Here is a 17,403-nt window from a genome sequence, read left to right as displayed (position 1 = left end):
TCCAAATGTATCATATTCAAAAAATGTATACTACAGAAACGTGGACCTGAGAAGAGCTCTAATCAGCTAGTTAACTTAAAACCTCTGCAAAGGTTTCCTGAGACTTTAATCTCTCAGTCTGGTTTGAGATGCACCTGTATGTTACACATCCAGCAGCTACAGAGCAACCTTGTCATCATTCATTTGGAGTTGTGTTTGTGTCACCTGACAAATGTGAAACCAATTATTCACCCTCTTCTAACTCTGTTTGTTGGTCTCCACCGGCTCCTGAGGGAAACATGTTGCTGATGCACATAATCACCTTTTTCCGATCACCCACCTAATGCATGTGGAAAAAAGCAAAAAAATCCAGAAATGTCTCCTGTTAAATAACAAAAAGGGGACCTATATTCCAGTGTTTTAGAAGTGAATAAAGTTATTACCCTATTTTTAGGTAATAAACATGAAATCAGGGCTTCTGCAGAAACACATCTGCACACAGATTACACATTATTCAAGGCAACAAAAAGCGAGCACACTTACAAACTGAGTGGCTGATGACAAAGTCCAGAAACACAAAAGCTGTCCAAACAGAAACAGGGAAACACGAGGGAGACTAGAGACTAGACCCAAAATAATGTAGACAAGGAACCTGAAGTAAATACTAAAACAAGAACCAAGGTGCAGGAAGAAGAATTAAGATGAGAGACAAGACAGTGACTAAGAAACTAAAAACAAAAGAACCAAAATAATAAACTAGATTACAAAACTCCAAACCAAGACAATATCAAATAAACACAGGAAAAACAACAGTACAAAAACCAAATCCTAACACATATAGCTATATCTAGTATGGATTAGACTCCACATTACAACATTTCCATACAACATACAGTATTTCCCTGTCTGGTACAAGACTAGCGGCTTCTCGTCTGGTAAACCCCCACACCTTTTCTTTTTAAGTTTATTTTTAACCCCTAAAACTTCATTTACTGAATTTCCAAACAAATAATAGATAACAAGTTGCCAGTCAAGCTCCAAGTCAGATTTTAAATACATGTAGATATAAAAACAGAAGAAATTATGGCATGATGTTGCATAGTTAACCCTGACTCAAACCAAAAAGTGAATAACTAAATACATACACATACTGCAAAAGTATGGTAGTGTACACAACAATAAAAGACAAAATAAATAATTCAAATAAGTCAACTAAAAGTACAGAATATTGCCCCAGAGTTTGTCCGCATCTCAGGAGACAGCACACTCAAGTCATTTGTTACAATTCACATCTCGACCTACATTCCCACAATTCGACTTTCACTTTGTGTCACAACTAAAAGTTCAGTCAAGGACTGTGGTGCACACGTGTGAAAGGCTGCGTTCAGTCACATAAATAGGAAGTTTTGGTACACAAGAACGTTTTCTTAAGTACACATGTACAATGACAACAAAATTCTACTTTATCCAGTTGTTTTTGGAGAGGAGGATCTGAAAACCACATTTATAATGAAGCAACAAGACATCTGAAAGGAAACAAAATAGTTTTAGAGAACAATCTAAAAACATGAAGTGACTTAAGGCAAAGAGAGGTCATTTAACAGACTTCCGGCAGGCTTGAAGTTTTGGCTTCCCTTCGGAACTGGAAACTATTAATCCACTTCAGCTCATGAGTTTCACTTATGACCGCAGTGAGCGTGAACAGAAGCAGTAAAGCTGTGGGCTTAAAAGCAACGAGATCAAAAACACAAAACAAAGGAGGAGGGGGGGGGGTTCCTTATCGTAGGTGACATGACAAGACATGCCCTTCCAGGAGATAAAATGTGATGCATTCCCACCTTCTTAAAACTCGCAAGGGGAACGCCAACATCGTTCCACAGCAGTCACACTGCCTGCAGACGTCTCCGCAGAACCTTCCTGTTTATCGGCCTTGTGAGCGCAGGTATCAACTGATGATGATTATCTCAAAATGACAGTTTCGGCCTGATTAATCAGTCTATCATAGTATGGTTGAGTAGTAAAAGGAAATTAGGGTAGAAAGATGGTGACGTTGAGGTTCAGCATCTTAACTTCTACTCCAAGGACGATTGTGGTTTAGTGTGGCTAATTTTAACGTAGGCTTTAAAGCCACATCCTATACAGTGAGTTTAGCTTCTAAAATTACAGAGCCTCTGATGCCGGCTGAACCTCGACAAACACTAATTTAATCCTGTTTGTATCAGCAGCCTTTTCCACCAGCTATAACTAAGTTCAAACATAACATAGTTTGAACATGGTGCAGGAGTTTGGCTATAACGTGCACCATACAAATTAATTACAACTTAGGGTTAAGACAGAACTTAAAAATGTCATATTCCCCACAGGGAGTTCCCACAGAAAACTGCCTGAAAACAGCTCTTTTGTAGGGCTGAAACGTTTCATAGATTAAATCGATAAAATCGATTAATAAAATTCATCGATGTAAAGAAGAAAGTGTCCAAAGTATGGGATTATTTCAAGCTAAAGAAAACAACAACTCTGTAATGTTACCGTCCGTCCACCGTAAAACTTATGACGCCTCGGCAACAGCACGGCAGCACCTGATCAGAAAGTAGAGCTGGTGTTCTGCCAGACAAGGTAACAGTAACAGCAACTTTAGCATTTAACTGAAATCGTGATTGATTGTTGAGTTGAAGCCAAAGTAAGCCGCAGTCCTCAGCTGAAAATGTACACGTGCGTTTGTTTGTTGCCATCTTTTTTCTTTGAAAGATCAGTTTGTTACAGATTAATAACTACTTCTCTGAATCGTCTTGCTCCAGTGTAGGTTGCGAAGCTGGTTCAGGAACATGTACAGCTGAACCGTGGCTTCTCACGACCCGCCCTACTCTGCTTCTGATTGGCTAGTAGTCCTTAAATGCGCATGTGCAACTCTCATCAAAGATCTAATAGAAGTGAGATGCTTCACTCCGTAAGTAAAACAGAGCATTCAGCACACGGGGTAAAAAGAGGAGCTGCAGCTATGTGCAGTACGACAAAAATAATGGGTTTTTTTTTTTAAATGAAAGCATGTAAACCTGTTCTGGTACAACCCCTAAATTAAATGATGATCCTGCATAATATGACCACTTTAAATTCAACACCTCCCCTGAGCAGGTGTAAGTCATTTATTATTAACTGTTATCAGGGAGGAGAGATGAGAGGGTCAAATTGATGTTTACACCATGTCAGTGTTGTGAGGGGGTGAGCAAGTTGGAGGACCCAAATGCAGGACACAGAGCAAGCGAGTGCAGTTCAAAGAAGGTTTAATTCCAGCAAACAAAAGCGAGCGCACTTACAACCGAGTGGCTGAATCCATAATCCAAAATAACAAGAGTCCAAATAAACAGGTGATCCAAAATCCACAGAAACAGGACTGACTGAGAACTAAATGAACAAAGCAGAGCAGACACGCCCACAGTGTGACACACCAGAAACATTCAAGGCGGATTAAAAACCGATTCTAACCAGATGTTTAAAACGATGTAAATTTATCCGTCTCTCAAAGACACACAAGCGATCTTTACTCCTCACATAGTGCAAGCGGTCAGTGGAAATATCCATTCACTGATTTTCCAGAGACGTCACGGTCTGTCTCTTCTGTCCTTGTGATAGAGGCTGATAAGGTTTGTTCTCAGTCTCATTACAGCAACGAGGAAAAATGTCTCAAGCGATTTCTCTAAATACGAACGAATACAAATTGGGGACATTTTTATTTGATAAAAAACATATACATATATTTATGTGAAAAAGGAAAACAAACAATTGGAAATCCAAATCGATGAAAAGTGCATTTATTGTCAAAATTATGTGTAACGACATAATAGAACTATAATAGAAAAGACAAGTCACCTTAATTACAGTAAGTGATTGCATAAGTTAAATAATAGAAAAATGTTTCCGGCTTCTGCCTCTCGCACTGCAGTAGTATTGATATAAACACACAGAAGCACACTGCATTCAGACCTTATCTTGTAAATATGACTTACTATCTCGATGATTACGAGATTTCACAACATGTTTGATTATGACAGTTGTTACCAAATGGTACCATAGCGGTTAGATGGAGTGTCACATGTCTGATTTATACGGGCTGCACACCAGAGGGTCCAATTCAAGAATTGCAGAAGAGATTCAAGGCTGATCGAAACCGATTATTGGCCCAAATGATCTGTAGTGTGAGGGGTTTACAGACATAATCTTAAGCTTGCAGAGCGGATCGAAGGTTCAAATCGCAGGATTTGAAATCGGGGAGACCTCGATCAGAATCCCGAAAACAGCCAATGAGATCGAGCTGACCGGGAAGTGTCACCAGCGTGTTGTGTATGTTCTAAAATGTATAAACATGTTGATTCTCTCTTCTCAGCCTCGAGTTCATCCACAGTTTGATTCTCTGTTTGCAAACACAAGCGCAACTAGTGAATGAAGCTTCTGAAGCATTATTGCTTTGTCGAAAATGGTTCAGTACTCGGAGCTTCACCATGAGCTTCATTCACCATCTGCTGGTGAAGATGTAATGCAACAAAGCTGACAACCTCAAAATGCTATTCGGCTTATACGTTAAAGAGGTGGTAATTATGCTTTTTGTTTTTTTCCCTCTCCTTTATTGAGTTATAGCTCTTTTTTGTGCATGTTACAGGTTTGCAAAGTGAAAAAGCCCAAAGTCCAGGCCAAAGGGAGTTCCCATCTCCCACAGAAAACTCTGAACTGCCTGAAAACAGCTGTTTGTAGTCCAGCCGCTTCCCTTTGATCCCTGTGACGTCACAGGGATGAAAGCTAAATGCGCCTCATATAACTCTCGCCAAGCGGCTAGTCTGACACGCCCTCAAAAACACTCATTGGCCCTCTTCTCTTCTCATTGGCCCGCCCTTCTCTGCTTCTGATTGGCTAGTAGTCCTTAACTAGGAACTGTAAATGTGCAACTCCCAACAAAGATCATTTAGAGACGAGATGTATCACTCCACAGCTAAAACGAAGCCTTCAACACAGGATGAAAAGAGGAGCTGCAGCAATGTGCAGTATGAAAACAAAAAAATAGGTGTTTTTTGGAAATTAGACCGTTGTGGTACAACCCCTAAATAGGATTTTGAACCTGAAAATGAGCATAATAGCACCTCTTTAATACCAAACCCAGAGGACAATTTATTGCATTCATTGGTTGCGCTTTTACAGCTCAGGAGAAAAAAAAAAAATTGCTTAGCCTTAATTTTAGTGTTGTAGTTACAACCGGTTTCTCATATTTTGGTCCTAAAAAATGGGTGAGACAAAGCAATTAGCAGCAGGAATCATAATTGAGACTTGATGGCGAGATCTCGGTCTCATTAATGGCAAATTTAAACCCCAGTCTTCCTACTCAAAGAGCAACAGCTCTGTCATTTCACCATGATATTGCAAGAATGTTAAGTGATTGGTTTTAAATATTGTACACTTTAACTTTGCCTCAAAAAAGTAATTCTACTCAAGTGAAGGTATAGAAGTATTCCATAGTAAATGTACTTAAGTAATAAAATTCGTATTGTTGTATCTAAGTTTAGCGTGCGTTCAGTCCTTAATGGCTAAATCTCTAAACATCAGTGGCTGGTGTGCAGTTATGCTGTCAAACCTGTCAAAGCAGCCATGTGTTTCTCTACCTGAGTGAACCAGTGTGTTTGCTTAACACGTCATTTTAACGTCACTAGTGACGTAACGATGCAAGCTACGAGGCAGTGGTTCGGTGAAAGGACTTAAGGAGTTTGAAGCAAGGATCGGAGCTTCTGTGTCAGATGTAACATCACTAGGTGCAAACAGCAGACCACGACAGTCTGCCTCCATGTTTGTTTCTGTCTGAAGTCACGTTTGATCATGCAAGTTCTGTGAGATCAGAAGTCCCCTGACCGCCACTCTGAAACCTTTTAGTAGGCCTATAAACGCAGAGTGCGTCTGGACTGAATTGTCTGGTTTGTGCATTCTTGATTGAAATATTAAACATCAGTTAATCAAATAAATATAAGTCAAATAAATATGACCAAGTTGCTTTTGTCTTCTGATGATATAAATTGAAAGTGTCCTGGTTAGTAAAGTGTAAATGCTTAAGGGGAACTAAGCACCTAAACCTCAGAGGCTTTCAAAAGTTCAAGCTGGGTTGTTTTGTTTCTGTATTGTGCAGTCGTGCTGATGTGATACTGTGGTTTTGGTTTGTGCCTTGTTGACACAAAATTAAAGCGGCTGAAATCAATATTTCAAGTTTCGTTCGTAGCGAGAAGTGAATTACCAGCTAAATCTGCGGCTTCTCAGCTTCGCAGTCCGGCTGCAGCTTTTCCTGTTGTGATTCACTCAACCTGCTCAACTGCAAGCAGCAGACTGACCCAGTAAGAGATGAGCTGGTGAACACAGTGGAGCATTTAGCAGCTAAAGAGGTGACTCTAAAAATTAGGGACGCACCGAAAAGAAAATTCTTGATCGAAGCCGAATATAATGAAAAAATTTCCCAAATACAGAACCATGTGTCCATTTACTTTTTATGGACACATGGAATATGTTTTATACTTTCTGTGAATATAATCCAATTAATCTTATTTCCATCCTCTATAGACGCCTTATTTTGAAAACAGGACGTTGACATGTGTTTCCTCCTCACGCTAAATTCATCCAGTCCGACCCAACTTGATAAATAATGTTGTATGTGGTTCTCGTCCGGCGTAACATGAAGACTTCACAGCCTCTCTTCAGGCAGGACTCTCATACTAAAGAGACAAACTGACAGGATAAAGTCTCTAACCTGCCTGTCAGCTCGCACTGGTCCGTTTCAGTGGATTTACCATAAAGGCTAGAATATGTGTGCACTACAAATTTAGGTGCGGCTAGCTTAATCACCTTCTCATAAACAGGTCAGACCGTTTGTTACCTTTACTAAGAAGTCAGCCAGATGGAGTGGATGTGCTCGGAGACAATTCAGCAGAACAGAGTCTGCAAACGGGCATTTTTGCGTCTTTCTCGGACGCTTTGAAATGCTTCCACACTGGCGACATGTTTGATGAAAATTATTCAGTCTTTTTACTTATTAGGCCGAACACTGAAAGTGTTTTTTTTTTTTTTGCTATTTTCAGCCAATTAATGGCTTAAGTTACGTCCCTACTAAAAATGTTGTCTATCCTTATTTATAGTATTAGATTGCATTAGTTTAAGCTCGGTGTACGTAATAAACTGACAACCGAGTGCAAATGTGTTTCACTGCCAGTCAAAAGCTTGGACAATGAATGTCCTTGTTTTTTGAATGAAAAGTAAATTTTTTGGCCATTAAAATAACATAAAATTGATCAGAAATACAGAGTAGACACTTTTAATGTTGTAAATGACTTGTTGTTGCTGCAAACGGTTGATTTGTAATGGAATATCTACAGAGGCGTGCAGGTGCCCATTATCAGCAACCATCAGCCCTGTGTTCCATCTGTATGTTGTTCTTACTAATCCAAGTCCAAATCCAACAAAAACGGGGTCGGCCACATTTCCAAACTCCTCCGTTTTAGGTCTTCGGATTCGCCGTTTTAAATTTGGACGGGAGGTGTACACGTAGCAAAAGGTCTGCGTTTAAAAACTAAAACGTAGAAGTGTGGATGTAGCCTCAGTCAAGCTCAATATCTTTAGCACGGCTTCAGAAGTTTGACGCCATAGGGTTCGTACCGACGAGTGGCAAAACGACATGACGACAAACAGTGGGGAATAACATCTGAGGGGGCAGCTGACGACCACAATGGAAATAAGCTGTTTGGCTTTATTGTGTTTTGACCCTTTTGATGGTTTTTGTGGTTACGGCATCTCTTTTTAGAGGACCTTGTTAGAGTTGCAGTTAGACGTAGTTGCAGCTGCCTCCTAAGTCTGGGGCGCTCTGCCGTGGGACGCGACATGTCTAAATAAAAGGTGTGTGTCTGTGTGGGAACAGAAAAGGCAAACAAAAATAACACATTTTGAACAGGATTGAGTTTATTTCCTAAGAAACTTGATTATTGAAAGTGTTAAATGCAATGGAGTCTCAATACACCCAAAACCGGCAGCATACCCTAAAATAATAATAATAATAATAATAATAATAATAACAAAATTGAGAGTTTCTATACAAATGTAACCTGGACAGAAAGAGTAATTGACTTAACAGTTTAGTCCTCAATAACTCTTGTAGTAACAGTGTTGCTGTACCTGAAAACTGAGACCAATTACCTAAAAAACTACATCCTTGAATTATACTCTAAGCAGTCATATATTAATACACAGTTCTCCACATCACCCCCAACCAGCATCTATATCAATCAGTATAAGTAGCACAAAGTAATGATTATCTTTTTACATTCAGTCTTCCGATACCAAAGAAATGAAGTTTCAAAGTAAAAAGTAAACAGCTGAAAAATATTTACTCAGAATCAAAAACGTCTCCTGGAATATGGCAAAATCAAACAAACAAGTGGAATCCAAATGCAAAGAGACAGAAAAGGTGCTAATGTGCGAACGCAGCTGGCGCAGAGCCGACTCCCACGCAACCTCGCTGCTGCTGCGTCAATGTTCAGCTCGGATTTCTTTACTTTAATGCAGTACTCACATACCCTTCTGTATGTATGCTGGGAGAGTGGAACTGTTTGGAGGAAATCCCCTCTGTGCTGCGACTACACTGAAGATTACGGGTAGAGCTTAGGTTAGGTTACGGTATTGATGAGGTAATGGTTAGAGCTTGGATTAGGTCATGGTTAGGGTTTAGATAAGGTTATGGACGGGGTCAGATTAGGTCATGGTTATGGGTCAGATAACTTCCTCTACCACCTTCTTGCCTTCTTCATAGTTCTGTAACTATCTGAAACCCGCAATCCAACATTCACACCCACTTCAGTCAGCTCTTTAAAGCTCCTTTTCCTATTTATGTGTGAACCACTAAAGTGCAACGTAGTGAATGCAGGAAAGGCTGTCCGATAGCCTCCACCGTTATCCCCCGTTTCCGTTTGTCCTCAACTTTTTAAACTTTTTTGTAGCCGCACTACAAAAGGAGTCGCTTTCTAACCAGTATGCATAGGAGGAATGATCACAGCGACTTTCTCAACGTACATTTGGGCGCGCGAGTATGACATTAAAATAAAACTTGGAGAATCCAAACCTGACCACTGTTTTGTTGTGGAGAGATTCTGCCTCGCCCTTTTCCTCCTAATCATTATAATATATTAATGTACAAACACAGGGAGCACAAGGGGGGTAGTTTAGATAACTTCTGACATATTTCACACGTTTACACACATGCAAGAATGACTGACGGATGCTTAAAATGCATGTTATGGTATCAACATACACATATGGGAGTTAAGAGGAAGGCTGGATGCTTGCTTGCTGACATGTATTAGTGAAATACTGTATGTCTCACACACACAAACACACACATTCATAGACAGATAAAAACAGACAGATGTGAACATGTACTGGAATGTGAACAGGACTCAAATATATCAGACAGGATAACAAACAAGGTGCTTTAAGATTTGTAGGAAACATGAATCTCCTTGGCCGAATAAAGGGATGTTTACAGCTGAATCTGACCACATGCTGATTTACTGTTAATCTGAATTCCTGTGCCAGGGTTTAAATTACATGAGATGAAGTGCAGGCTTCAGAATAATAGCGCCCTCTGCTGGACCACAGATTCTCCGATGCCTTGCTTAATGTGTTTGTCTTGGGGCTCCCCTCAAATATCAAAGCGCATCAACCTGGGTCGACACGACTCGTCATACAATCAACGTCTTTTTAGAAGCACCGCCACGTTTACATTTAAGGAAAAGTCTGGTGATATTCTAGATTTTTCTCAACGTCAACAAATCCTAAAAAGCTTCACTGAACGCCGCAGAGCTCGCCGCTGAAAATAGTCCCTAACAAATGCACAATTGTAAAATGTATTTGTGAGGTGTTAAATATTTACGTCTTCAGCAGGAGTCACTGACAGAGTACGTTGTTGGTGTTGTTTTGTTTTTATAGGATTTATTAACAACGTTGTAGAATATCTCCAGCTTTATCCTTAATCTATCCCAGGATAGGAACATGGAGCTGCAAGGAACGTTTTTATTAACCAATACTCTCCCTCATTTTTTTTTGCTATTCTCTCTATAAAAAGGTAAGAATATAGTGACAAAATACCAAAACAATAATCACTATTTCTTAAAGCCCAAAGTGACGTCTGTGACAAACAATCCAAGACCCAAAGATGTATTCAGATTACGATGATCTAAAGTAGATGGAACCTGCACATGTTTTGGCATTTTCGCTTGAAAAATGACTTTTAGGATCGATTGATGATCAAAATCATTGTTAGATTTCCTGGTGATCAATTACAGTAATTAGACTATACAGTAGGACTGGGTTAGTGTAGTGCTGCTATCTGAGTTTTGGTATCGAAAAAGGTTTTTAAATATCTTTTAATACTTTGAGACATATAAACATGTGCAACAAACAATTATTTTATTATCAATTAATCTGCTGGTTATTTGATATTTGATAAATAGCTGTGGCAATAAAAATGTCAGAAATGCTTGTTTCATCTAACCATCAAAATACAGAACTAAATATAGTCTAAAAAAAGAACATCGCCCGAATAAATACAGTCTAAAATCCTTAAAATAACTGAAACAATCAGGGATTATCTCATATTAAAAAAACACTAAATTATGAATCTGACCAGATTGATGCCATCTGATGAGTTGGCACCAAAAACAACAGCACTGAGGTTTCATACACAGCCCTGCTGACCAATCATCTCCGTCAGTCCTGCTGCTCGCCTGAAGGTCGGTTTCGCTGCAGAGTCAAACTACACACTTCAATGAAGCTCATTCTGAGATACTGTTTGGCAAAAAATACACAACCTGAAATACGATAAGGCCAATTTATACTTTTGCGTCAAGTCTACGCCGTCGTGAGCATTTACACTTGCGCGTTAGTGTTTTGGGTTTAGCCATTGTTGGTTTGGGCTGCTACAATGGCGGCATTTTGGGGGAGATGCGCGCCAGGCTACGGCGTAGAATCGGCGCAGAAGTATAAATTGGCCTTTAAAATACAACTAGGGCTGCGACGGAAAATTATTTTCATTAGTCTGGAGATTATTTTCTCTGTTAATCATTTGATCTATTAAAATTTCTAATCACATTTGTCTTAAAGCCCAAGATGACATCTTCAAATGTCTTGTTTTGCCTGACAGACAGTCCAAAACCCAAAGATATTCAGTTTATTATCACGCAAGACAGAGTTTTTCTGCATGAAAAATGACTAATAAATTAATTAATTATCAAAATACTGACTCTCTGTTAGCACGGAGCGTTTAATGCTTTTAATTTTTGAACTTTGCATCACGTCCTGGGCCACTCTGGAAGACCTTTACGCAACACTTCTTTTAACTTGAAGATTTAAAGTATAAACTAACCATCAGCCATTGAAAGCTCAAAGATGAAATCATTTTTTTGGTTACACACACGCGAGCAAACGCACCTCTACGTCTGGCTGCAGTGTTGTGTGTGGGTTTAAAATCCGGACGTACCTTAACGGCTTCATACTATCAACAGGGCACACATTTAATGTGCAAATCTGCTTTTAGCCAACTTGTGTGTTTTTAGTGTCTCAAACGGACGGATTCTTCAGTACACACACACACACACACACACACACACACACACACACAAACACACAAACGTAAGCTTTGGCACCCAGACAGGCAAAAGTGAGGAATGGCAATGCAGCGCTTGGTACGAAAGGCTAAACCTGGAAGGAAGGCACCGCCAAATTAAAATAAAATGTATTTATATATTATATATACACACCCATATAGTCTATAGTGTATAAAAAAAACTTAGGATTATAAATGCAATAAAAAGCACATACATGAATCGGGATGGAGATGAGAAGTGTGAGCGGCGAATCTTCAGATAAAAATCACTCCAGTCTTGTCCAATAACTACGTTCCAGCCATAGATGATTCATCAGTAAAAAACAAACAACAAACTAAAATCTCTATGTGGTTGAAGGAGGTCTTTAACAGCGGGGCAGACAGAACCGCGTTACTCATGAGACTCGTCTTCTGTGGAGGTCTCCTGCGTTCTACTGCCACCTGTGGAACCCGACCAATGAGAGGAGAGCGGGGCGTGAGTGAGGGGTGATGACATCACGCCGAGGCAAACCACACACAGAGGGCGTTAAAGCGACGGAGGGGAGGGAATATAGACGGGAGGGGAGGACACAACGGCTGACATGCTGACAAGGAAAGACAACACAAAGGAGACGAAGAAGCGCCGGAGTTTAAGGAACAGAAGAAGAAGTCGTTCTTGTTGCGAAGAGAAACCAGAACTTCCACCACAAGCACAAAGAGTTCATTCAAAACCCCATTTCAAAGATCCAGAGCCGTTCTCAGCAGTAGTTTATGACTCGCTTCATACGTCTAATATCGCTCTTTATAGGGAATATGAAGGTATCTCACGCAGTGTTGCATGTTGGGACGGGGGGGCGCCGTGTTATAGAGAGGTCATATTCTGCTTTTTGGCTTTTTCCCCTCTCCTTTAGTGTTATATATATATATATATATAGCGTGGCACGCCCTCAAAAACACCGGTGGAGAAACACACTGAGCTGCAGCCACACACAGTGACAAGACGTCCGCCTGACAGAAGAGGCGAGTTCACGAGCGAGTCGCGTGTCTGAACGCTGCAGAAGTTTTTAACCAGCAGACAGCCAGGTTACGACGACGACAGAAGTACCCGTGCTGTTAAAGCTGTAGTTTTTTTTTCTGTGCTCACAAAGTAATTGTTGTTTAACTTCACAAAAGGTTTTAATGTGTTGCTGTAGAGCAGCAGATTAATCTGAGAATATAGAAAGTGAACTCCAGGAACACCGGTGAGAGAAGCTAGTGGAGCAGAGGCTAGACAGGAAGTGACTTTGACACGACTTTGGCTCTCTGGACTTCCAGTAAGGAAACATCTGTGTTGTTAAACCAACGTCATATCATGGGGTGGCGCATAGCAAGACCCTTTAAAGGAAATCTGCCTGGTCATGTCACACATTTTAAGCTTTCCACGTGTCATTTTCACGCTGTTTTGTCCCCACACTACACCGCACCACAAAGGAGGTTACCATATCTGCAGCTGCAGGGTCGACCAGCAAACACTCACTGACATAGATTTCGGCACAAATGGAAAACTAGGGTCCTTTGGGTTAAAATACCGTAAAGCTTCAATTAATGGCCCAAATAGTCCTGGCCTGGAACACATTTTGAGAAATAAACGCAGGTCTCCATTAAACGCCTGGTCTGTTTTTTATATTACTTCTTTGGATGTATAAAACCTCTTAAACCCCGTGGGGTTTAGCTGCTTCTAAGCTGCCTAGATCATTAATACAAATATTAATGTTTAAACGTGTGATCAATATGTCAGTATGAACATTTGATCATTTTTATACAAGTAATATAACATTTTAAATAAATAAACTGTTTCATAGAAGCCTATTTCAGTTTTGTGTGAAAGGAATTAAAGGCCTGTCCCAAATATAGGAAGGGTCAATTCAGTGATTTTAGCAAATAAAAGCCCGGGCTATTTAAAGGTAACTGCGTCACTTAACTTTCGTAACTTACACAACCTACGTAACTTAACTACAAACAAAAATCAATGTCGTTTCTGAAGTCTTCGCCTTCCATCCACCTCCTTACTCTGACGTTTGTGTTTACATCCAGTTGGCGTGAAGTGGCACAATATAAGTCAGGCTACATGGCGTGAAATGACACGCAAAAAGCAGATTATGCGTTGAAACACCACGCGAGAAATCGTCGTGTTCTAAATACCAGACTAGTTTAACAAGCCGGCTAATTGAGGCTGTTTCTCGTCCCTTTTGCGCCGTCTCGTCACTGTATTTAATTTTAATATGCTCGAGGGGAAGGGACAGGGTGAATTAGATCAGGCGTGTTAGAGACGGACCAGATCTGTGGGAGTCTACCTACCCGAACAGAGAGAGGTGAGATGGTTTTCAGAGAAAAGCAGAAACAAGGAATGCAAGAATGAATGATGGATGGAGGAACAGAGGTTACGAAATCTCACAAACTGTGCTGTATGAACAGGCTGCATTTCATTTACCTCATGCAAATAAATACTAACAGTAGTTTTCAATGGTGTCAAAGAATGAAAAGTTTACAGGGAACTCTGGACGGGCAGAGGAGAGAGGAGACACGGAGGCACGCAAGGAGGGAAAAGAAAGAGAAGATTATTTTAGTTCAGCTGCAGTCAAACAGATAAGCAATACTACAAAGACGTATTTTAAAGCCGTGTTCAGAAGAGTTTCAGTGTGATTTATCATCAGCAATAAATGTTAGCGTTGAGGATCCACGGGGCAGCGGGCCCCGGAGGTCAGACAGCGATTTACAGCAGAGCTACCTTGTGTGGTGTTCCTGTCGTTGAGCAGCTTGGTCTGACTGTTGGGCAGGATCTTAATCTCAGGAGGATCTGGACTCTGGCCGACCCGCGACGCCATGAGCGCGTTCAAATACTGGAGACGTGTCACCTGCAAAAACACAAGTGACAACAAGTCTTAAGTTAAGATAGGAAGAGGATAAGATTTCTCCCAATTTGGCATTACAGAACAAATTCTAACTAACTTTAGAACCAACCAGAAACAGTTATCGCTCTCGTCAAAGCCACCAGACTCCCTTGAAAAAAAAGTAGTAATTTTACCTCTACCGCTGCGGTAGAACTGCAACTCCCGTGCTCTGCAAAGTGAAATGATGTTTTTTTTGTCAAGGGAGTCTGGTGGCTTTGACGAGAGCGATGTAGCGACTGTTTCTGGTTAAGCAAGAAGATATAAGTTATATGTTGTCCATTGCTCTTTTGCAAATAAAGAAGAAGAGATAAAATAGTTGAAGAGATTTGTAATCATCAGAGCACGGGATGTCTTTAGTCACCAAAGCGGTATATTTGCCCTCGGCGGTACCTGTTGCTTACAGTGTGACGCGTATAAAATATATTCTCATGTGCGTCATCCTAGTGTAACGTCTTGGAGTCTGATATCCAGTTCAAATAATGCGTTCATGTGCCGGGCTTTGGTCGGAAGCAGCCCCAAGATCACACAGACACACACACCCACCCGAATGAGCTGCAGGTCTGTGAGCGCTCGGACGGTGTAGTCGGGACAATAGCTGGACGAGCTTGTAGCTTCTGCTGAGTCAAAGGGATCCCTGGGAGAGTGACGCTGGGTCGACACTGGAGACTGGTGCACTGTAATCACACACACAGCACAAGAGCAGTCAGCACAATATCTGCAGACGTCTTCTTTTTATAGCCACGTGGTGACTCATATAAACCTGAGTTATGTAAACACAGAGGAATTCTGCTTCATCATTCATTTTAAACAACTGTATGCTTCCTGTTATGACTGCACAACAAGGGGAAGTTCAACCTCTTTTTTTTTTTGTCTATGTGACTGATTGGGACACATTTTTAAGTGGTCCAGTACTGAGGGAGTCCCTTACGTTGCAGTCAGCAGCAGGGAAACGGGGCTGCAACGTAATCCTTCCCATCGAAGTAGTAAGATCCTTTTTTGGTTTACCACAAACAGTTGTTGTATTGTTCTCATCAAAGCCACCAGACTCCACTGACAAAAACTGTCATTTTACCTCTCTGGTCTACCGCTGCCTCGATCGGCAAGTTTATTTGTGTTGTTGTGAGACTTTGAAAACACCAAATTCACACAATACATCAAAAAAACCCCACAAAAGTCACACAATAACACAAACAAACAAGCCGGCAACTCCCGTGTTCTGTGAGGTAAAATTAAGTTTTTTGTCAAGGGAGTCTGGTGGCTTCAACGAGAGTCAACGGTTTCCGGTTAAAGGCGTCTCTAAGCGAGGGAGAAGCAGACCCTCTGGTTTATGTTATTCTCTCGCTAATTTGCGGTATAGAGACATGTTTCTGTGTTGTGAAAAGCTCAAAGCAAAATGTGTTTGAAAGTTGAGGATCGCTTCTTCCTGCTGTTCGTGATCTCACCTGAAGATGGCAGCGTTAGAGCAGACACGCCGTAGTATGTGAAAGCCCCATTCTCAAACTTCAGCCCCTCTTTACCGATCTCCACCTCCACACGACCCTGACAACAAACAAACAGGAAGCATGTGGACCGTCAGGCCAAACTCTCGCTTTGTGCTTCTTGAATTTTGGAAACTATGAACACAAACATGTATTTCTTTTCTTGAGAATGTGTTTTGCCCACATTTTTCTCCACATGCTGCAGTTATTTGTTATCATGAAAATAAATAAGATTCATAAAAACACAAGTTATATTTATAGCTGATTCGTGTGATTTGTTCCCTCCTTTTGAAACACATAGACGTCTGCTATTATAACAACACGCTGACCTTTCATGTGATAAAGTTTTACTGAGATTTATGTTATTTTTTGTGTTAACTTTGCGATCAGACTCTTAAAAGGACAAGTTCACCCCATTAGTAGCTCAGGTTGAACGCAAAAACAGGCAATCAAGCGCTGTCAAGCCCACGCCAAACCACCAGGCGGCGATATGACCCTAACTGTAAAGCCAAGTAAACAAAGCAGGCAGTGGTGCACATACACAGCAGATAACTGTGCACACTCTCACGTTAAAAAGCAGAAAATTCTGGTTTCACTGTCTACACGACAACACTGCAACCCGAGTGTCTTAAAATCATCACCCTGGCAGGAGTTTTTATAAAAATGTTTGGTTTTAGAGACCTGATGAACAGTGAACCGTGTGGAAGAAAAGTCAAACCGCGTACAAAAAGTCAGGGCCTTATTTTCCTTACTGTTACCTTTTGAACCATTTATCTTCTCATCTAACTCTGCGCAAGAAAGTGAATAAGAATTATTTCCCAAAATGTCGAGCCGAATGTCTAATGATTTTCTTAAAACGTGCAGATGTTGAACCTGCAGGGTTAACCTACAGGGACTTCTGCTTTAAATCTGAGACTTCAGCGTCTGTTCTTTCAGTGTGAACACACACATACAGTGGGGGAAATAAGTATTTGACCCCTTGCTGATTTTGCAGGTTTGCCCACTTACAAAGAATGCAACGATCTATAATTTTAATCATATGTACATTCTAACAGTGAAAGACAGAATCCCAAAGAAAATTCCAGAAAATCACATCATATGAATTTATTAAAATTGATAACCATCTGATGAGGAAAAACAAGTATTTGACCCCCTGGACAAACAGCATGTTAATATTTTGTAGAAAAGCCATTATTGGCCAGCACAGATGTCAAACGGTTTTTATAGTTGGTGACAAGGTTTGTGCACATTTCGGCAGGGATGTTGGCCCACTCCTCCCTGCAGACAGCCTCCAAATCATTCAGGTTCCGAGGTTGTCGCCTGGCAACTCAAATTTTAAGCTCCCTCCAAAGATTTTCAATTGGAT

General features: G+C 40.7%; 1 protein-coding gene across 6 annotated transcripts in view; it reads right to left on the bottom strand.

Moving 5' to 3' along the window:
* LOC123981641 (metal transporter CNNM3) overlaps positions 1 to 17,403 on the bottom strand; it is a 74,006-nt gene that overhangs the window by 50,192 nt on the left and 6,411 nt on the right. For 3 of the 6 annotated variants that reach the window (XM_046066643.1, XM_046066642.1, XM_046066644.1), the window contains exons 8-10: positions 16,002 to 16,098; positions 15,103 to 15,233; positions 14,397 to 14,523 (exon numbers count right to left, since the gene is read on the bottom strand). In XM_046066643.1, the coding sequence (XP_045922599.1) occupies positions 14,397 to 14,523; positions 15,103 to 15,233; positions 16,002 to 16,098 (355 nt within the window). Of the gene's footprint in view, positions 1 to 219; positions 320 to 7,933; positions 12,092 to 13,944; positions 14,166 to 14,396; positions 14,524 to 15,102; positions 15,234 to 16,001; positions 16,099 to 17,403 lie in introns of those variants that run through there. The other 3 variants (XM_046066647.1, XM_046066645.1, XM_046066646.1) reach the window with 3 other exon arrangements.

This window comes from Micropterus dolomieu, linkage group LG13, assembly GCF_021292245.1.
Source record: "Micropterus dolomieu isolate WLL.071019.BEF.003 ecotype Adirondacks linkage group LG13, ASM2129224v1, whole genome shotgun sequence".
Classification (NCBI taxonomy): domain Eukaryota; kingdom Metazoa; phylum Chordata; class Actinopteri; order Centrarchiformes; family Centrarchidae; genus Micropterus; species Micropterus dolomieu.
This window is presented reverse-complemented; position numbering and strand designations above follow the sequence as displayed.